Here is a 21712-nt window from a genome sequence, read left to right on the forward strand (position 1 = left end):
ACAGAGCTGATACTGATCTCTGCAACAGGGCCGGGGGGGAATTCATGTGGATTGAATCTGACTGAAGCTTTTTAATTGGGTGGGTGGGTGGGTGGGGGCGGGGGGGGGGGTTGGATCTCAATTTTGAAAATCAACATTTTTAACCCTGTTGCTATTTTAGGTCTGTTCTCTGAAAAATATCGTTAGTTAAGCACACAATCACCATTGAACACGCGTACCAAATTCCAACTTGAAATTCAAGCTTCCCTCAAAATAAAAACCTTGAAAATCAATGCCCCAGGGAAGATATTTATCTGGAAGTGAGAAGCAGGCAGCGAGTAAGTGGCAGATGTGGAATTGCTCGGTGTGTCCAATCTAAAGTTCTCTTCTGGGCTTTGTCTTCTCACAGAGCATGCCCAGGTACCTTCTGAGATTCCCAGAACAACGTGTAGGCAAAGCATTCCAGAACGCTGTGTGATGCTGAAACATTCTACAGGTTTTACAGACTGAATGAAAGACCGTGAGTGAGACTGACAGGAGAACTGAGTGCGTTGTGCTTGATCCAGCTGAACATGCACTCAGAGCTGTAATACACACAGGGGCAGGGTGTGAAACCCAGGCTGAGGTGCTTAAATTGGGGAGAGGGAAGTGTGTGTGTGTGTGTGTGTGTGTGTGTGAGTTTGTTTCCGTCTGCGCGTGTATATTTTTTGATATCTGGTTGTGTGTGTGTGCATATGTGGGTTTGTGTCTGTGTGTGTGTGTCTGTGTAGGTGTATGTGCTTCTGTACCTCTTTGTGTGTGTGCGTTTGTGTATGTACATGAGTGGGTTTGTGTCTGTGTACATGTGTGTGTCTGTGTATGTGTATGGGCTTCTGTACCTGTGTGTGTGTGTGTGTGTGTGTGTGCAGATATCCCCCAGCAGATACCCAGTGCTCTGTCCAGCAGCAGTCTCGGGATAACCCTGATGATGAAGTCAGAGAGGTCATTCTGAACTCCACATCAAACAGCAGGTAAGGAACAGGGTGAACTGAGGGCCTCATTAATGAACATTATGTGTTCACTTCAGGTAGGAAAAAAAAACCTCTGAATTGTGTTCAGAGTCTGATGGAAATGCTAATCAATCTGAAGTTCTGGGGAATGAGTCAGAAATGAGCCAATGATAAAGTAGCAATCAGCTAATGATGAGTAAGTGATGCAATGCATAAGCTATTGATGACTGATCAGTTTTCTCTTTTACCCCAACTGACACCTTCAGATCACACTGCTTTCAGGGTGAATAACAAACTGTTATTCACTGTTATTAAATCATCTAAATGCCCCTATACAAAAATAATATGTTGAAAATGTATTTTATAGAAGGCATTTTAGCTCAATGTGTGTGTTGAAAATATGTACATTATTGCAGTTTTGGTGTATTGCAATATATTTCTCCTTCAGTATATTTTTTTCAGTATATTTGCAGTATATTCTTGGGCTGGACAACATATTTCCCAACATATTACATTATATCTCATTTGTGTATAGAACTGTATTCAGTCTAAATGACTATTGATGACAGAATTCAGGCCAGGAATTTTAATCAAACTAAAAGTTACACTGAGGTCAGAGAAAAAAAAAAATACTGCAGCACCCCTTCATCTGCCCTGCCCTGGTCATCCCTCGGGTAGCATTTTGGCTGGAGAGTGCAGAGAAAAACTCTTTCTTGAAAAGTAGACAGAGGAAAACACTCAATTTAATGACCTTCCTTTTCTCCGAGAGCACAGTAAGATGATTACAGTCTCCTGTTACAGGTGCCGTGGAGCATAAGTGTATTTCAAAATGTTAGCTTCAATAAATCTTAAAGAGGCTCACATTACTTATGCATGACATACAAATTTGCATGCTGGTAATTCATTATGATTACGATGAGGGATTAATATTTAATTTATAGTGTCTTCCGGTTCTGAAGCACATGAAAAGAAGGGATATAAATTAGAACCTCCACCTTCAGGACTTGAGACGGACAATTTTTCCGCGATTGTTGTCGATCTGATGTCTTTGTCTGAACAGATTACCCTTGTTTTCCCTTGTGGAGCTGCACTCATAGAAACACACACACACACACACAGCAGTGCTGTGAGGCTTTTCACAGGAAGAACAGGTTTCATTTATAGGTGAAACCAAACCCACCCAAATTTGACCCTCTGTTATGCTGTTAGCATCCTCCTCAATGTACATTTATTGGTTTTGCCTTGAGGAGCACAGGTGAGAGCTTAATACACCAACAGTAACAGGCCATTCATACAGAGATCTTTAACAGTGGCACGGCGGAGTGTTGTGATGCATATGAAATGAGGTAGTTACTGCTGTGTCACCCTGTTAAAGGAGAGAAATTGCACTTGTGCCATACGTTTTAGTACAAAAACCCAATCAAACCATTTCTCTCATCTGTCCCGAAACAGCTGGCATTGTTACGGAGAAAAAAATGCCTGAAGCATCTGCAACAGAGAGAAGAAAGGAATGAGAGGAGAAAAAGAAAGAGAAAGGGGGAGAGGAAAAGAAGTTATTGGTGGAGCTTACGCAGACCCTGTCAGATGTGAGCTGCACATGCATGTGATTGTCTGACTCTTTGTGATGTTCCTGTCTGTGTGCCGCTCAAGCAGCCGGTACACAGAGGACGCTAATTGGCCTCTGCAGCATCTGATGAGGCCTGGCTCTGGAATGCGATCATTTCCCTCGTCCTCTGTGACAGTCACTGGCGCTGCAGTGTAGCCAGTGGACCAATCAAAAGCGCCTTGTCACAGATGGTCCACCTGTAAAAAAAAAAAAAAAAAGGTGGCTCACCGGTGGCCGTCCTTTTCCATCTGTGAGACCTTTGCTCAGTGGAGTATTCCTCACTCCAGGCTACTGTGGCCCATCCACAGGCCAAGTCCCGGGAACTCGCAGTGCATGCTGGGTTTCTTTCAGACTTCTCTTTATCTTCACTTTGATAAAACCTTTAACCTGCTTTTCCTGGTTATACCTCTATCAAGAGGATATCTGCTGCTAATATTTTTATAAGGCAGTATGTGACTACGAGGTGTATTTGTGTTTATATTTAAAAAAATAATAAATGGACAGTGATTCTGCAAGTTAAGTTATTATCTTCCGTTTAGACATACCCTGGGGCCTTTGTCTCAGCTGAGCCAAACTGTTGTTCAATTATTTATTTTTAGCTCTATAATAATGAATGATAATTATTGAACATATACTCTGTATTTCTATTTTTGGAAGCATAGATAAACAAAACAAAACCTTTTGCACGGTATCTTGTCAAGGTCATCGTAAAATGATATTTTGGGGATTATCTCAAAATAAGACAACTCTCAGTAAACACTTGAGCCCAGTTTCAGCGAAAACCAGCGATTCTGAGAAGTCCGCAAGCACGCTCCCGTTCCCCAGGGGCTCGCTTCTCTCCGCTCGCTCTCAGACCCCGTTTATAGCAAAAGGGTCTCGGTGTACGCGCGACGCGAGCGGAGACGCGCACTCCAATCTCGGGTAGATTGCCAGACATGGCGGCGGATCTGAACCCGGAGTGGCTCTCCTGTCTCCCGTCTATTTGGAGTTATGGGGTAACCCGGGATGGACGCGTCTTTTTCATCAAGTAAATATCTACGGGATGCCGTGTTTGGATGCATTTACCATGTTTTCACGCGAATATTCAACTCGCGCTGTTTCATACGTTTTTTTTCACCTTTTCCATTTCTTACCAACAGTGAAGAAGCGAAGAGCACAACCTGGTTGCATCCAGTCACTGGCGAGGCCGTTATTACTGGCCATAGAAAAACTCCAGGTAATGTTTTTAAATCCCCTGCAAGTTCTTCTGTCGGAGTGCACGCGACTATTGTAAAGACTGTCAACACCGCCGTATTGCGACGAGTTAAATGCTATTACTGCGCCGCGCGCTGCGAGTTGCGGAGCTGTGACACCCGAAGTGGGGAAATGCAGCAACAAGCCCTCACGTTATGGCACGATTTCTGCACCAGCCCCGCAGGTAAACTCGGGAAAGAGTATCCATTGGAGGCGGAGTCGTTAGAAGTTTCCATTTATGGCGCTTTAGTAGCCTGATTTAAAGTTCCTTAATCTCAGAGTATATTGAAAAGTGTTCCTCGATACGGATGTCAGACTAACGTGTCATATATCATTGTCTAGCTAAGGTTTGCTCGTAAAATTGTTGTTCATGCCATAAGGCACCTTTTCCGATACATGCTTTTGGCTGGATCGCACCACAGGTTACATGGATAATCACCTACGATAGTCCGATGTCAAAACTGCGGCAAGGTAGTGATGCTGCTTTGCCTCGTCAAACTAGCACGTGCCCTGTCAAGTCATTGACAGGCAAGCAAACCGCTGGTTCATCCCAAAACGCGCAGATTGGGACAATTAAAACAGCCTTTAGCACGATCAGCGGAGCGAGGAGGCGGGCAATCTCGTTGGCCATTCGAGATTGAAAGGAATATTGCAGTATGATATTTTGGCATTAACGCGAACAGACGTTCGTGTAGCGTAAGAGATTGTAATATTGACTGTCACAGAAATTCAGCAAAGGTGCGACAATGTTGCAAGGCTCTCGCGGAGACGGCGCGGTCGGTGACTGTAACGTTATGCCACTGCAGATCATAGGATACACTAGCACGAAATGACCAGAGTTCCGCAGAGCTGCACGCGTGCTCTCAGACGCCTTCATTAACATATTATTTACGGCTGTGTCCCAATCTGTGCCCCACGCTGTGTTGCCGTTCGCCTGGATGTTTCATATATTTATTTATTTATTTACTTGGTCATTTTGTGTTTGCCCCCCTACATAGATTTACCAACAGGATGGGAGGAAGGCTTCACGTTCGAGGGAGCGCGATGCTTCATAAAGTGAGTTGAAATCACAAAGCCGCAACGCTGTCAACCCCTTTCAGTTGGACTTTTATTCCTCTCTCCCCCCCCCCCGTCTTTGTTTAGGCTGACAACACTAGAGATTTCAGATTAACGCCCTCCGGAATATGTCTACAATACAATTCCGTGTCTGCCTTCACAAATAGTGAAAAGAAAAGCTTTCAGAGCGAGTCATTGATGTCAGAGGAGTCTGGCATTTGACACGTTGGAGTGGGTGCATTTATTCCTGGGGACACTATGTTGTTACACCTCTGTTTGAGTGTAGTTTATACATATTGCTTTGTTCTGAGACAAATTTATACAATCCCCTGTGACAATACTCATGGTCATCTGTTGCTATTATTATATTAAACATATCCAAATATATTTCTTTTGTGCTGGAAGTCGCTCTGGATAAGAGCGTCTGCTAAATGCATGTAATGTAATTTCTCTTTCTCATTTCCTCTGATTGTTGTTTTACTTTAGATATTATTTTTGACAGCAAGGCTAAGAACAACAAATTTGTGACAGTTATTGGTATATACTGGTGTAATTTTGGTGGATTTTTCTAATTCTTCCTCCTCCTTTCAAAATACAGAGAAGCACTCCTTAAGTGGAGCAGCCCGTAATCTAGGAGCATTCCCCCTGTTAGTGAGGTGTTAGGTTCTGTGATCTCTTTCTGAATGTTTGTGGAAGTTGGAAGGCAACACAGTGCAATGTATGTAGCATTTATTCCAGTGGAAATTCTCCAGCGCCAGCCAGTGGAACTGCTGTACGCTTCGCCTCTGTGCCACCCTGTGACTTGGGGGCGCATCTTACAGACGTCCAAAAGCAACAGCGTGCAGTACCTCTCAGCATTGCAAGACAGAGCCGTGACCCCACTACTGACTGTTGGAGAGCCCAGAGGAACGGCTCATTCAGATACAGGGTGCTCGCCGCACTGCCATTCAGTGAGTGTAGAGCCCTGATTTAGAGAGGTGAGTCAGCTTGCCTGGAGGCTTCTGTGCCGCGTACAGTTTTTTTGCCTGTTCCTAATGTTATTTATAACTTAACTGCACAAGGAATTGCCCGTCAGGGACAATAAAGATTTTGCAGGCTTGAATATTGAATTGGAAAGGCAACCTGTTGCACGCAGTGTGAAACACACGGATGGAGTGTGTGAATGGTTAAGTGTTCCCCTGTGATTAGCGCTTGTCTCACAGACAGCAATATCCACATGTACGCCGTGTGTTGTGTGACTTTTATTGTATTTTTCTCATGACAGTAAAAGCTCTCCTTTGTGTCTAGTGATTGTGTCTGAAATGGCTCTGACATACAGTATCCATCAAGGAATGAGTTAGTCGGCGGCACAGGATTTTAAATTACGCTTGGTGAATGTTTCGCTGTGTGCGTATCTGTGTATGTATGTGGGTGTGTGCGTTTGCATTTTCTGTGTGTGGCTCTGAGTGTGTATGAGCGCATGTCTGCAGAAAAATCATTTTTTGATCAGCGCCGACTTCTTTGAGAAACACAGTCCTTTTTGTCCTGTCAGACGTCTCCCCCTCTCTCTTTTCACTCCCTCTATCTCCTCTGTTGCTGTCTTTTTGATACGGTCTCTGCGAAGGTGAAGAGTGTTTTGAGGGCCTGATAGCATTCTGAAGTCAGCATTGTGTTTCTGTGTGTTTCTTTAGTAACGCTCTGTTTGATTAAGGCTGTGCTGGTGTAAGTGGTGCTCCTCTGAGATATTTAAAGGTAGAGGAGTTAGTGCAGTGCCTGTTGGCTGAGAGGACTCTGTCTCTGTCCTGGGCTCAGGTTTTTGCATGGCAGGGCCTTATATTGATAACAGTGGGGTCTTTAGTGTTAATCAGTGATGTTTACTGGCCTAATTCTCCCCTGCTTGCTTAAGCGATTTCCTCTGTGCTTGGTGGATTTTTTTTCCTGAACTCTTGCTTGCTGGGTTCTTTTTGGACATTTTGTCCCATTTAGTAAGAACCTCTCCCTCTCTGGGCAGACCTCTCAGAAAACACCTTAAATGCCACGCAGTGCAGCTGCTTTAATTAATGATTCAGATGTTTGTATCTATATTTGAATTGGGAGTTTAATTTTAGTATGTCTCTTTATTACTGCTCCTCTTCCTCCTACACCTGCATCCCTTGTTCTCTTTCTCCTCTGTCCTGCATTTCTGATCCTCCACCTCCTTCTCTCTCTCTCTGACAGCCTGTGCAGAGGCTGAAGTCTCTTGTCCTCCTCCTCCTCTGTGTGACGGTCTGGCAAAGCCTATAGAGGGCTGTGGTGAGAAAACCGCTGATCTCTCTGTCAGCAGGATCTCCTCCACAGAGGAGAGGGACACATCCTGGATGCTCCAGGATGTGTCCCTCTCTTCCCTGCTGACTGCACCTCCCTCCCAAAAGTGTAACCCTGGAAACCGAGTATCTTTCAAATCATGTAGCCAGAACAAAATCAACTGTCGTTGGTGCGGGGGGCTTGGAGGGGTAACATATGTAGATCCTGGGTACTAGAACCCTGACTCCCACTGGGTTCCATTGACTCTCTCCTCCTTCCTTTCCACATGGGTGCCTGTGACTTCACTGTATCTGGAAGGTTCTGGCTTCCATTCAGAAGACACCTGAAAGGCATCACTCCATCTCCAGTGAATAATATTTTGAGGCTGTGAGGATGTGAAGCTTTCTGATAAACTGAAGTCAGTTATGTGTCATTTTCATTGCTCTTTGTTTTGTTTATGTACTGTACATCTCATGTTACTTCGAGAACTCATGGTTGGCTGCTAGAGGTCAGCAGCAATAAAGGGGGGGGGGATTACAGAGCAGTTGTGTATGTTCCAGTACAGAGTCACAGAAGAGTCATATATCATCCCAGTACAGAGTCACAGAAGAGTCATATATCATCCCAGTACAGAGTCACAGTGGAGTCATGTGTTATTCCAGTACAGAGCCCCAGAATAGTCATGTATTATTCCAATAGAGAGTCATAGAGGAGCCATGTATTCTTTCAGTAGGTGCTTGTGCAGAATCAGAGAGGGACACGCTAAACAGGATAAGCGACAGCATTTTGGGTTTATCAGGTGGCTCGTTGTCTCTGACATCTTGTCTGCCTCACCTGCTCGGCTCCTCTCTCCCACCAAATAGCCGCGGCACAGCGCAAGCAGAGGAAGCTTCCGGAAGAATCGGTCCAGCCCGCTCCTGGAAAGAAATAAGCCCTGGCTGAGAGGGGAGGAGACGAGCCGTGATGAAGCGGCCGGGAGGCCTGACGTGCGCTGCACGCCGGACGGCGTCGCGGGGGGCCGGGGAGGGAGGGGATGGATGAGGGGTGGGAGTTAAGGAGGGAGGGCAGCGAGGACGTGAGCCGCCTGGAACAGACACAAGGAGGAGCACAGGGAGCAGGCACTCGCTCTGCCCTTCCACCGCCTGCAGCTGCTGCAAAATAAACAGCTGAGGCATTACCCAGCAGCCCCTGGCCGCCTCCTGCTGCAAGGCCTGCGCTGCCTTCAGAGTGCTGAGAAATGGATCTTTTTCCCCTCCTCCTGTGCCCCCCCACCACCACCCCACCCCCTGTGATTGAGGCTTACCTGCTAATGAATGCATTAGCCAGGAGACTAAAGAGAAGTGTCTCTGCTAACCGTCCCCATGAACTGCATAGCAATCAATGCAGCGCAGCACGGGGCGCCACCTACTGGCGGTGGCAGTAAACACATGGCTGACACATTGAGCAAATGAGCTGAACGTGTCACTTGTTAAAAGTGACTGCGGTTTATTTTTTGTGAGCTTGTCAGCTGACTGGAGAAGCTCTCCTGAAACTGGCCTCATCATTAGTGATGGGGATTTGGCTCTGTTTGCTGAACCAAATGATTTGGTTCAGTTCAGTGTGAGGATCTTGTTCTCTGATTCACTGATTCGTTCAGTTGCTCCACCTCGGAAGTACCCCCCCCCACGCACCCCCCACACCCCACATTACAAAGAACAGAAGGGAACGGTGAAGATAAATGAAACTGAGATTAACAGCATTTGGGTCTTTGGAAGAGCGGGACGGAGAGGGGAGGGGGAGGGATGTGTGAGCGAGGCGCAGTGCTGTGGTCTGTCAGTCCGTTGACGTGTGAGCTGGCTGTGGCAGCCGGCTGTCAGGGCTGTCATGTGATCCTGGAGAGACGTGCCCGCTCCTTCCTGCCTGCCGGGCGGCCGTGGAGGGGCAGGGAGCTCAGACACGCCTCCCGTGAGAAAAGGGCAGCAGCCGCGGGAATGGGTACACGCTCCTCCTGCATAAAGGCCTCTGGGCCCGCTCTGTGAGAAAACCCAGGGAAAGTGCATGGATGGACGCACATCTCCGAATCTGACTCGAAGGGTTGTTAACCTGGTGTGAGCTTAATGTGTTCTAATGAACACTCTTATATTAATTCTGTGTGTGTGTGTCGGGTTGGGTAGTGTATCCTATGTGCAACCCTCAGCTGCACTCCTGACTTTGTCTGGTGTCGGAGCTGCAGTGGCTTCTAAAGCTGTATGGCACCGGCACAACGTTACTGTCTGTGGAAGTGCTGCAGGGAAAGAGAGAGGGTGGGAGGTGTGAGAACTAGAGAGGACGCTGAGTTTTGGCTCCAGCTCCTCCTAAAGTAAACTGCTCTGACCCTGACTGGATCCTCATCGGAGTCCAGGAGAGTGACACTGTGAAGGGAAGGTGTTTATCTGCTCCCCAACTCCAATTGTCCTGTTCACATCCCACAACGCAAGAGGGTTTGGCTGTTGCTGGGAAGCAGATGCCACCTGAGGCACCGGCGGTGCACAGGGGTCTGCGGGTCGCCTTTGGGTGGCGGATTATCGCCCCGCCCAAACATGTGCTTCCTCCGCTGCCCACCCCAGCGGAAGTGGAGTCACGTGCCGGTGGGAGCGAGCTTTCCCATTTCCTCCAGGACAGCGTGTGCTGCCGTGAGCCCTGCCTCTGCTCTGTCACCGCAGTCCTTCATCTCCGCTCTGCTTCGCTTCACAGTCCTTTTTCATTGTTACTGTGGAAGTAAGTGTGGGCCGCGATTTTCTGAGCGGCCTCAATTACGGTCGCGGCGGTAATTATTGTTCTCGTAATGGACACGGACTGTTGAAAGTGTCAAAATATTATTTTGGAATGTTGCTGTTAATCTTTTGAATACCTTCTGCGTGAGAGATTCACCCGGAGTGCTAAGGTTTTGGGGGCCTCAGTGACGCAGCAGTGTAAACATTCTGCCGAGCTTGAAAAGTTGTTTTTTTTAATTGCCAGCACTGAAAGGCACTGGAACATCAGTACTGTCCAGAATGCTCCCAGTTCTCCTGAACCTCCAGCTAAGGGCAAGTTGTGAGGAAAAAAAAGCACTGACACAAGTCAGCTGTAAGAAATTAAAATGATTAAAAAAAAACCTGCTTACTTGTTTGGGATTTATACAGGCAATCAACCTTTCCCCAATTCACCGCTGTGTGTTTGTGCCTGCATGACCCCATCTGGTTTGTTGGTAAATGTGGAGCTTGCTTCTTTCCTGCTGTGCACCTCGGCTGCTTTTTCCTGGTCTGATTGGATTCACGCTCCCCTCCCTGCAAAAGCATTCTCTTTTCCCCCAGACCTGTGGATCATGTAATTAACATGACAACTTCAAGGGCATTTGCTTGATACACATTTGATCCTCGGTTTATCTTATTAAACTGAATGATAAGAACAATTTATGTCATTAACTGAGCTGGCATCTGCTTTGGATTGTCATTGATGTTATGATGATTGCCATGATTATTATGATTATGATTATGATTAGATCATTCATCTCCCCTGGAATCTGTCTGCTCTCCTCTCTATGGAGAGGGCCCTTGAAGATTCAGTTTTTGAAAATGAATTGTTATCCAAAAAAAGTTAATTGGTGATGGACACTGGATGATATCTCCTTGTTCAAAGACATTAAAGGGGTGATATTGTTCTGGCTACATGATCTGAAAGATAATTGTCATTGGCCTTGGAGGGTGGAAGGGTAACATGTAGAGATCTTGATGATCATGTCAGGAAGATTCTTCTTCTTGCTCATTTGCGTGGTGTCAGGAAAGTCAGTCTGGTCCATTCAAATTGTCCTTCATGTAATGCCCTTTAACTTCACTGTGGATGATAGCGTAACGTGTAATGCTGATAATGGCAATAATGATAGCGATCTCTTGTTTTGAGGGTGCATTTAATCAGTGCTTGTTTTAAACGCGCTGTAGTGGATGCCGGCCATGCTAAGTGCTGTGAGCTCAGCGCTGTGGTCACTGTGGAGATTTCAGCGGGAGTCTGGCAGCGATCCACGTGGCTCCAGAGAGCAGCAGCACCCCGAAGCTGGATTCCTCTGGAAGTGTGTGCCCCCAGTGGCTGCCCCCTGTTAATCTCCACAGCAAGAAACCTGGCCTTTAATATGCAGGGGTGAGAAGCACCAAGGCTGCAGTGCGTGACCGACCGGCTCTTTTGTCTGGGGGTTCAGTTATGCTCCCTGTTGGAGGGTGACTTCAGCAGAGCAGTGAGGCCACAGTCTACACACTCTCGCTGTGTCAGAGATTTAATTACTTTGTACATGCTCATGCCTAAGTGTCACAGGGACCGCCATATCATTTTTACATAATAGATTTAACGTAGATGTAACATGTCATGAACACATGTGGAGACCGCCAGGGTATAATGCATATTACATTTTTGGCTGCAACCAGAACATGCTCACTGACTGACTCGCTCAGTCACAGTTATAGTGTCTGTGTGTGTTAATATATCCCTGCATCCCTGTGTGTGTATGTATACATGCATACACACATGCATATGTACATTACATTTAATATTGTTCACATTATTGCTTTGGCCAGTAAAGTGCCATTGAATTGGTGTGGAAGTGTGGAAGACAGCCATTGGCTGCACAGTAGTGCACACGAGTGTCATAGTGCTTCAGCGCTCCTGCGGGAGTTGCTATGCTAAAGGTGAGCTCAGTATGTCAACTGGTGATTTCAAAGTTAGGGTGCATGCATAAAAGCAGGGAAAAAGCAAAAAAAAATTAAATTAAATTATAATTAAAAAAAGGCAAATCTGAGGATAAAGGAGTGTGAACAGAAGGCTGGGAGAACCTGTTTAACCTGGAAGCTTAAGTGTGTTTAATGAGGCGTGCACCACTGTGAGTGTTATCAATAGGCCTTTAAAGGTCATAATGAGGTTTATTAAATTATGAACATAATATATAGCTTTGCTGCTCAAGGCTGGAAATGCTCCATGACAAACTAAGATGTTCTGTTCCATTTTCACTCTCTCACTCCTTCTGTCCCTCCCTATCTCATGTTCTGTCCCTCTTGCACATTCTTGCACTCTCTTTCTCCATCCCTCTCTCTCTTTTTGTCTCTCGTTCTCTCCTGGAGCTGGCAGAAAAGTGGCGCAGTGCGAGACCCGGACATTGTAATTGGAAGATTGCAGGTTTGAAGCCTCTGTGGGGTCACTGCTGTTGTAACCTTAAGCAGCGAATTAAACGTGAACTGCCTCAGCAAATACCCACTGAAATGCACTGTCTGAGCTGTTCTAGGAATATCAAGGGTGTCTGCTTAGCAATTAATAAAGTAAGGTAAACAAAGTTATTGCCTAAACTGCAGCCCTGGAGAGGGTGGATCTCCCTGCATTCTTCCAGTGAGAGCTGACACAAACACACATGCTGTTGAGCTGATCGGTACAGAGGGAGAAAGCTCTGCACACTTTCCCAGGAGTGTAGCAAGTCACATCTTCCTGGCATTCTAGAGCAACCGGAATACTAGGAGGCTCAGGTGCACTTAGGAAAATGCAGCAGATAAAAAGTCCCGAAGTATCGGGCAGCTGCGTGTCTCCAGTCTCATTACGCCGGATTCATATCTGCGTCCAATGATTCACACTGAGGGAAATGCACCTTGATTAAAATGTCCAAGCCAATATTTATGGGCCATTAGGCAGGCGTGAATGTTCGTGCTGTTGGTTCACAGCGCAACAAAGCAGAGTTTGGTTCGCGTCGTCTCAAGGCTTTCTAAATGAGGTTTAGAAGCGATTATGAGTAAACGTGTGTTTCCTCTCTGCCTGTTAGATGGGTAATTAAATCTGCTCTGACAATACTGTAGGAGTATTGCTATGTGCTGCTTCTGCCCATGGCCCCTGCCCTGGAGTTTTGCATGATCATCACCAGCCACTCTCTGGGTAGTATACATGTGTGCGAATGAATGAGTGAGTGAGTGAGTGAGTGAGTGGGAGGTGGGAGGGAGGTGTGGCTTTGAGGAACCTCTGACCACACCCTGGCCCCCTGGACGGGCACTGGATCAGACCAGCCTGTCTTTCAGGCAGGCGTTGGGAGTTCCCATGATGCACCTCAGCTTCTGAGCCTACTTCTACTCTGGTGCTGGAATCCAGACCTACTTCCCTTTCTGCTGGTTGTCAGACTTTTTGTAAGACCTTTGAGCTGGCTCACGGCGGGCTGCCCCCATGGAACCTACAGCACAGTGAAGTTAAAGACCTGAAGAGCGCTCAGGTGCTCAGGCTGTTTTCCTTCTTTTCAGCCTTTGCGCTGTAGACAGAGTATTGAGCGTACTCAGCGAGAACAGCCACACTCTGGGTGCTGAGTTACTTCCACAAGGATGACTCCACACTCCCTTAGCAGCCCCAGTCGTTCAGTGTGCAGTGGTAAATTACTCTGTGAGCTAGTAAAAGTGTGAATCACACATTAGTGCCTCTGTGCTTGTCATGCAGTGCCTATTGGCATCGTCATTACCGAGTTGTCAGCCTGTTTGTCTTCTAATTTGAGCTGTTGTAAATTCCTTGCATATGACTTGTATTACTACGCGCTGGTGATGTTAAGTTTATTGTCTGGTAATGACGGGATGAAAGTGGCCCAGGGTGAGCGGTGAGGCAGGAGAGACTCAGACAAAAGGCGGCAGCAGCAGCAGTAGAGCTTAGCAGAGAGGGTTCAATCTTCCCTTTAAAAATAGCACAGAATCGATGCGCTGGTGCAGCAGCTGCCAACGCTCCCTTCATCAGCAGGATGGGGCAAGGGGAAGGACTCAGTCCCTCTGTCTGTGTCTTTGATTTCTCCTCTTCTCCCTTGTGGCTGGACGGTCCTCCCTCTCTCTCTCTCTCTCTTTCTATCTCACTCTAACTCACTCTCTGTGGATTCCGCTGGACGCGACTTGTCTGTGACCTCTCCCATCATCCCCCTCTCCCTGGGCCTTTACGCTGATTGGCTCCGCTGTGCTGGAATTCCGCTGCGGCCCACTGGGTGCTTCTGGGTAGGAGATAAAACTCAGTGAAAGTTTTTGGGTGGGCGTGCTCCTCTTGCCCCGCAGACAGTGTGTGGGTGTGACACAGGGCTTAGTGCAGACACTGGGTTGGGACTCCTGTGATGCTGTGACAGGAGGGTAGGAGGAGAAGTCCTTCAGAAGAAACTTTCTCACACTGACCTCACCAGAGGGCCTGAGGAAGTGCTAATCTCTCCTCACCCCCCCATCCCCCCCCCAACCCAAACCCCTCGCTCTCTCAGGAAGAGAATATCTGTGCAACACACTGGCAGCAGCGGGGCTTTGGAGGCCCCTTTTCCAAAATTTTGTGTGTGTGTTGGTTTGTGTGTTTTTGTGTATGTCTGTGTGTGTGTGTGTGTGCTTGTTTGTATATGTGTATGTGTGTGTGTGCTTGTTTGTATATATGTGTGTGTGTGTTTGAGCAGTTTAAACACAGCAGGCCAAACTGAGGCCTGGCGGCCCTGGATGTTCTGGTCCTCGTAGGGCACGGGTTTAGCCCTGCTGTGCTGAGAGGGGCGTTAGTTTCACTCGGTTGTTTGTCTGCTGTACTCTTGGCAAGCTGTCCGGATGGTAATTAAGGGAAAAAGTCGCCTGAGTAATTCCTCACAATGCTGGAGTCCCCTCCTCTGAGGCTATGAAAATGTAAATATATCCGCGCTGATATCTTACTTCTACTCCCCTAGGGGCCAATAACGCTCTCTGTCTCATCCAAAAACAGCTCATCTTTCAGAAATTCCATCTACATTGTAACAGTGATTCTTGGATGTATTGGATGCATAACTGCAGTGGTACAGCCAAGCTGTACTGAACTGCTGATATACTCACACGAAGTCCTCTTGCTGTAAGACTGTGGTAGAAAGCAGCAGTATTAATTTAAGTAATGTAATTGGTTTTTGAAATACAGTTTTCTGGGGAAAAAATCATAAATATTTGAAAATGAACTCCAGGGAGTGTTTACTTGCATATTGGTGGTCCTCAAAAAAAAACCGAATTTGTGTGTAGCCAGAAACTTTCCCTGGGTTTAACTATCACATACTGCAGACAGTGAAGAAGGAAAATACTTTTGCTGCTTGACAGCCAGGTGTCATTGTCATTCAGTTAGCTTTACTGGTAATGCCACTATGACTCCACTGGTGCGTTTTTCACCTACGGACAGAGCTGAACAGGTGCCACTTTGACCCTCGAATAGTGAAACGTCATCTCTGTGGGAGTCCGTCTGTCAGTGAGTCAGTCATTCACAGAGCAAGCGAGTGGTGCTGTCGTTTGTAAGGCTGCTTGCTCTAGTCAGAGCCAAAAAGATCCATAAACTGGTAGATTATGTGATCGATGCGTTCATAGCACCCTAATGCATCTGCCCTGCTGGGGGATTAAATTGAGTATTTGTCATTCATTGTTGAGTAGCAGCGATTGAATCGGTGTGTTATTTTACTCTGTTGGGTAATGAAGGTGACTCAGCCTAAGAGCCCGCAATTCAGGGAGCTCTCATTTACACCCGCTGGGGGGAGGGGGCTTCCATTAAATTGATGAGGTTTTCCTCCTTATCACTGAAATGAATAGAACAGCAGCCAGGCTGCGTTGAGCGGTCCCTCCATCTCTCTGTCTCTCCCCCTCTCCCTCACCCTCCCTCCCTCTCTCTCACTCTGTCTCCCCACCTCCCTCTTTTCCTCACCCTCCCTCTCTCTCTGTCTCTATACCTCTCTCTCCTTTGCCCTCCCTCTCCCTGTTTCCCCACCTCCTTCTCTCTGCCTCACCCTCCCTCTTTTCCTCTCTCTCTCCCTATCTCCCTCACCCCCCCTCTCTCTCACTCACCCTCTTGCTCTCTCTCCTTCCCTCTATCTCTCCCTCTCTCTCTCACCCCCTTGCTCTCTCTGTGTCTCTTTCTCTGTCTCTCTCAGCTAATCTCAAATTGTTTTGACCCCCTTTCTCACAATATTTGTGTGAGGTATCATCTATGCGTTATTTATATAAAGAGGTAATTCTATGGACCTTGGGGTCAGCTGTTGTTCCCCTGTCTCTGTGGGTTGTCTGTGGGTTGTCTGTGGGTTGCCTCTGGGTTTGCTGTGGACTGGTTGTAGGTTTGCTGTGTGTTGGGTGTGGGTTCTGTGTGGGTTCACTGTGGCTTGTCTTTAGGTTGTCTGTGGGTTTCCTGTGGGTGTGTTGTGTGTACTTTTCTAGGACAGTACCATTACGCTGAAGAGTGGTACTTACATTGGCCTCTCTGCATCTAAAGTGTGTTCTAGTTTGGATATTAGGTATTTAAGTGAAAGTAAATCGTCTTTTTCCAGGCACATGCAGAGTGTGATGGGCAGTGAGAAGGTGATAAGCCTTGCTGGGTCAGAAAGTTTAAGAGCCACCGCTGCTGGGGCTGAAACAGGCAGCTTTGCTCTCCCAAGGTGCACAGGAAAGCAGGGCAGGTTTTACGGGGGCCGGTTTCATTAAAAGTAGTAATGAATAGTGACAGTAAGGCCCAGGACAGAAGCCACAGGATAATGCTGGTGGCTGGCACTGCGGACGCTCTGTGCTCTGCCTTCTCTGGGAGTTTCTGTGCTCTGCAGGTTTAATTAGGAAACAGCAGGACCGAGAGAGGAGTGGCACAGAGCCAATATGGAGGCAAGCGAAAGAGGGTGACACACACCTGTAACGGGACAGAGATGCATCTTTTAGAGGGAGAGAGAGAGATGGGGGTTTTAATTGGGCTGGATATCGCTCCTGTCCAAGGCTACAGAGTGTGTAAGAGGATGTGAGCTCAGTCACTCATGACAGGTGGCGCGTGCACACATACTTAAACAGGCACACACACGTGTTGCAGGGATGGGTCTTGTTTGTACGGAGATTTCAGGTTTACACGAAAGCCTCTCTCACTGGTTAGAGAAGCTATAATGAGTTCATACCAAAGCAATCAACCTCACCCAGGCCCCACAACAGGCAGTCTGACACACTTCCCTCTGATTCACTTTAACAACCATTCCAGGCCCTGGACTTTGACCTTGCTTTCTGCGTCTGACTAAATGCTGTCCTTGGGATTCACTAAACTTGGACTTGAGTCATTATTTTCCAGAGATCTGCCCGAGTCGCTCTTTATGGAGCGAGGGGGACAACACCCAACGTACCCTTTGTAAAGAGAGTGGGACACCCTCTCTCGGAAGTCTGCTTGTAGCCTCGTGTCCTTTCAGTAAACTAACAGTTGCAGGTCACCGAAGCTGACAGCTCAGAAAAAGTGTGTGCGCATGTGCGTATTTAGCACTTTTGTGTGAACTTCTGTCCTTGCCGTGCCATGACTGTTAAGCACAGTATCTGCACAGTGAAGTGTCCTGGAACATGACCTGTACGAACAGGCGGACCCTGTAGCATATCTGCAGAGCGCAGACAGAGAACAGTTTGTTTTCAGGTGCCGTGACGAAGGCGTGTCTCTCTCTCCGTGTGACCCCCAGCCTGGTGAGAGCACGCTGTGCGCCGTGTGGGCAATGCCGGAACCGTCACATTTTGAACAAGAGGCACTTTGCAGGCCCCTGTCACATTTCAGAGGGGCTTCTGATGGATATTTTTGGAACCCTCCACTGTTTGGAAAGATAGACTGATGCGTGTGCCATGGAAACTCCGGCTCTGGGTGAAAACCACGGGAGGCCAGCATTGGCTGGAGTCGTAGTGGTCATCACTTTGTCCCCCTGACCTTTGACCCTGTCTCTCATGTATGCCAGAGGGAGAGACTGTCTCTGAACCCCACAGTGATTGATCGCTCTGGTCGGAGACCTGCGTCTCTCTCGGGAAAGAATGTGCGCCCTCACCTTTCTCCCAAGGCAAGAGGAATGTCACAGAAATATGAGATGTGGGGCCAAACACAGGCACAGCACACAGCGGATCAAAGAAAGAAGCTCACTGCTCAGCACTGGTTGCAAATATCCCCCCAGCAATCTAATACCAGCGAGCTGCTAACAACAGCGACACACCAATTCTGCTGCGGAGAGAACAGGACGAACTGGGGAAAGTTTCACGTTACAGCTAAGTTAAGGTGTTGAAAGGGGGAGGAAAACGTTTGGACAGTCTTTCACAGATCAGCTTCGGCTGAGATTTCTGCACAGGAAGAGGTTTTATTGAGAGCACTCACGGGGCTTAGTCTGTAATGTTCAGCACTTTCAGAGAGCAGCATAAATCTTTCATGGATCTTCATCTCTGAGGTTTGTGATTGTGAATATATTACTGCTTTTTGTGTTTATTAACTTTAGAGTGAAATATGGTATTTGTTTTATTGCATGTTCATAGCAAAGGTTTTTGTGCCAGAAGAAATTGAAAGCAAAACTTTTTCCTTTCAGATAATATTGACTGTTCTTTTTACTTTAATAACCTCAACCCTAAAAAAGTATTGCAGATGTGAGTGCAAACTGAAATAAAAGACTGAGTGTGAATTATTTATTTCTCCTTTGAGACCAACACAAGGATCCACCAGTGTTGAGAACTTTGAGGAGTTTTTGATGTTTATGTTATTTAATGTTTTGCTCTGACTTGTGGAGATGAAAATTACAGGTCAATGAAACCATTCACGTACGACTAAATGGTCAGTTTCTTCAAAACACCAACTGGTTAAATGAATGAAATGTCTCTCTTGTTTTCTGCTGGTGTTTTCACATAGTGCCCTCTGCTGGTGCTGTGAGCTCATGTCAGTCCTCAATCTGCTACTTTTGTCTGAGTCTGCAGAGTGCTGGAACCCTGTTTTGTTTCTTTCGTAAGTCCTCCAGGCTGACCTTCAGTTCTTTAAACATTGTGCACCTTCTGCACAGTGCTGTAAACATATCCCTGTGCTTTACTGGGTTCCAGTTGCACTCTTGCTTTCTCTGCAAGTTGTGGCTGTTTCAGATCACATCCATGTGCGGACATTGACTCACCGGCGGAAGAGAGAGGGGGAGAGGGAAAAGAGAGCGCTGTTCAGCCAGAAGTGTGAAACTCGTCCTGTAGGGCCTCTGTGTGTTGGTGTTTATTTATTGCTATTATCTCTGTTCTTAATGTATTAACCCCATCATTTACCAGGTTAGATATGTTTTTTTTGATAAGGGAGGACATCACCGCTAAATGTGTGGTATCACAGGTGTGAAATGATAGCAGTGTGTTCTAGTTCTGAGGAGCAGTGCTGGTAATCTGAGTGCTTTGGGTTTAATGCCAAAATGGGGCATTGCTGTTATACCCTTGTAAATGCCACATTAAGAGTTTTTTTTTAAGCATTGTATTGTAGGAGATGCACCGATGTACATGCATACAGCTACTTAACCGATTAAACTGATTAACACATAGTAATGTTAGAACAAGGCTTGACAGGAACAGAGTGTGACTCTCCTACAAGGAGTACAGGGAGTCCTAGGTAGAGTTGCAGGTTGGGGGGGGGGGGGGGGCACAGTCCCTTTGGCTACGCTCCAATAGGGACCCAATAAGGTGCCTCACATGTCTTTTCATTGGTAAGTACACTGATTTCAGCTTGACTGTCCTGGGCTCCAAGCCAACATACTATACGCCAACATACTGTGAACTTCAGTTTGCTGTGGAGACACCTCTGACTCACCTCAGGTGCGGCTCACCCACAGCTGACCTGAGATCAGTGGAAACGTGTCTTCTTACTGATGGTTTGGCAAGGAAACTGACAGGAAAGGGTCTCCCGCTGTCATTGTGTCCTCTGAAGCTTAACTGAGACTTACTGAAAGACTGGAGCCCTGGAGACAGCCCTGCTCCCACAGACAGCGCAGCTCCTACACACAGCTCTGTTCCCGAACGCAGCCCTGCACATTTCACTGGTCTGCTCAGAACAGCTCTGCGAATGGAAGCGCTCAGGTTACACTGCATTTACTGAGGCAATTTAGGGGGGAATAATTGGGTTAAGCAGCTTGAGTACAACAGCAATACTCCGCCTGGGAATCAAACTGGCAGGCTTTTAGGTTAAAGGGCCTGCTCCAGCCCTGTGGCTGGTCGTCCAACATAGTGTGAGCTTTTCACAGGTCAGCGGCACTGCTGAGCGTGGTGACAGAATTCAGCCAGTAGAGGGAGACAGTGTACTGCACAGTGCTATTTCTTTTGTTCCAAGTAAGCAATATTTATGGTTTCTACAACATGGTAATAGAAGTACCTGATCATGCTTAACATTAAAGCACTTTGGCTTTCCCTTTTTGCACACTGGAGGGGGTGTTTAGAGGGGTTAAAGTTCAAGATAATCAATATTCAATCATGTATGCACTGTACAGAAGATGGTAATTATAGAGACTGTGGACAGAATTTTAATGTTGAGGGCTGGTCAGTGTTCCTCACAGTCACCGTCAGATTTACAGGGTACCCAGGACTTTCCTGATAATAAATTATCTGCAAGGACAATCTGGCACTTCTATTCAACACATAGATCTACTAGGCATTTGAAATTACCTTTTTTTTTTTTAATGGGTAAAGTCAATGTGTTTTTCCAAAATTAATCTCAGGCACAGTACTTAGTTGGACATATAAAGCAAACACAAGACATGCAGCCCTCATGAGGTACTTTCCATTCAACCAAACATCCTCCTTGAGCCTAATTTTCTCACAGACCCACACTAGCTGCATCCTTGTTTTCTTTTTAAATCTGCAAGATTAATCTGCATGAAAGACCTGTACTGTTATTACAATCCCATAATGCAATGGGCTTGTAAGAGTGACGATGGTCTCTTTCATCTGGCTTTGTGTGCAGTGTACGTGTGCCAGAGTGTTGTTTCAGATACTGGCCACAGATGTATTCTTGATCCGAGTGTTCTTTTTGAAGTGCAGCCCACTGTCAGATGTGCCCGTGCTTTCAAAGAAGGATTATTCTGCTGCGACTCCATATCTACAAACAAATATCTGTACAGTGATCACTCATTCAAGCCCTTATCCAGGAAACAGGCTGTCATCTTTCAGTCCTTTGTATATTTGCTTTTCTTCCCCAACCATCAGAACTGAGTCATGGAGTGCACATTTCAGTCTAAGTTATTAAAATAGCCTGTTAATGAGCTGTAATCGAAAAAGCTTTTGAACTGAATCTGGAAGGCAGCTCTGAGCTGGCCCTCTTGGCTTTGTACTGACTGTAATTGCGATATTTATATATCCAGCAGAGGGCAGTGCTGTAATATTGTTTTCTGCGATGTTAGAAACATTTTTCTTTACCCCATCACCTATCCACTGTCTGTTTTAGCCCCTCTAATACCCCATTCTTTTTACAGGGAATTTAAAGGCTGGTGCATGTTCAAATGAGCAAATTCTCAGATCACAGTCCGAGTCAAATTGGTCGCTACCAGTCTGCGTGAATAGTGAAATATATATTAAACATGTTATTCTCATATTAGTTTATGAGACAGGTTTGGCTGACAGCATTATAGGTTTGACCCAAAGAAGAAGGTTTTAAAGTGAAGATCAGTATATGTATTTAATATAGTATTTTTAATGCCCATCCCAAGAGCTATCACAGCCTATTACAACAAGGGTTTGAGAGGATGTAACAACAGTGGCAGTCTTAAGTGAATGAATTAGTTGAAGAATAATTTCTGTAAAGATATTTACAATAACAAGTACTATATATAAGTGCAGAGAACTGGTCAGAAATGATGGTGATGTTGCAG

At 46.4% G+C, this 21712-nt stretch overlaps 1 protein-coding gene across 1 annotated transcript in view; it reads left to right on the forward strand.

Moving 5' to 3' along the window:
• The first annotated feature begins 3509 nt into the window (after positions 1-3509).
• The window catches only part of LOC118771680 (pleckstrin homology domain-containing family A member 5-like), a 66752-nt gene continuing 48549 nt past the window's right edge, over positions 3510-21712 (forward strand). The window contains exons 1-3 of the mRNA XM_036519687.1: positions 3510-3601; positions 3714-3790; positions 4806-4863. Coding sequence (XP_036375580.1) covers positions 3510-3601; positions 3714-3790; positions 4806-4863 — 227 coding nt within the window. The remainder of the gene's footprint in view (positions 3602-3713; positions 3791-4805; positions 4864-21712) is intronic.

The sequence above is a fragment of the Megalops cyprinoides genome, chromosome 25 (assembly GCF_013368585.1).
Source record: "Megalops cyprinoides isolate fMegCyp1 chromosome 25, fMegCyp1.pri, whole genome shotgun sequence".
In the NCBI taxonomy this organism is placed as follows: domain Eukaryota; kingdom Metazoa; phylum Chordata; class Actinopteri; order Elopiformes; family Megalopidae; genus Megalops; species Megalops cyprinoides.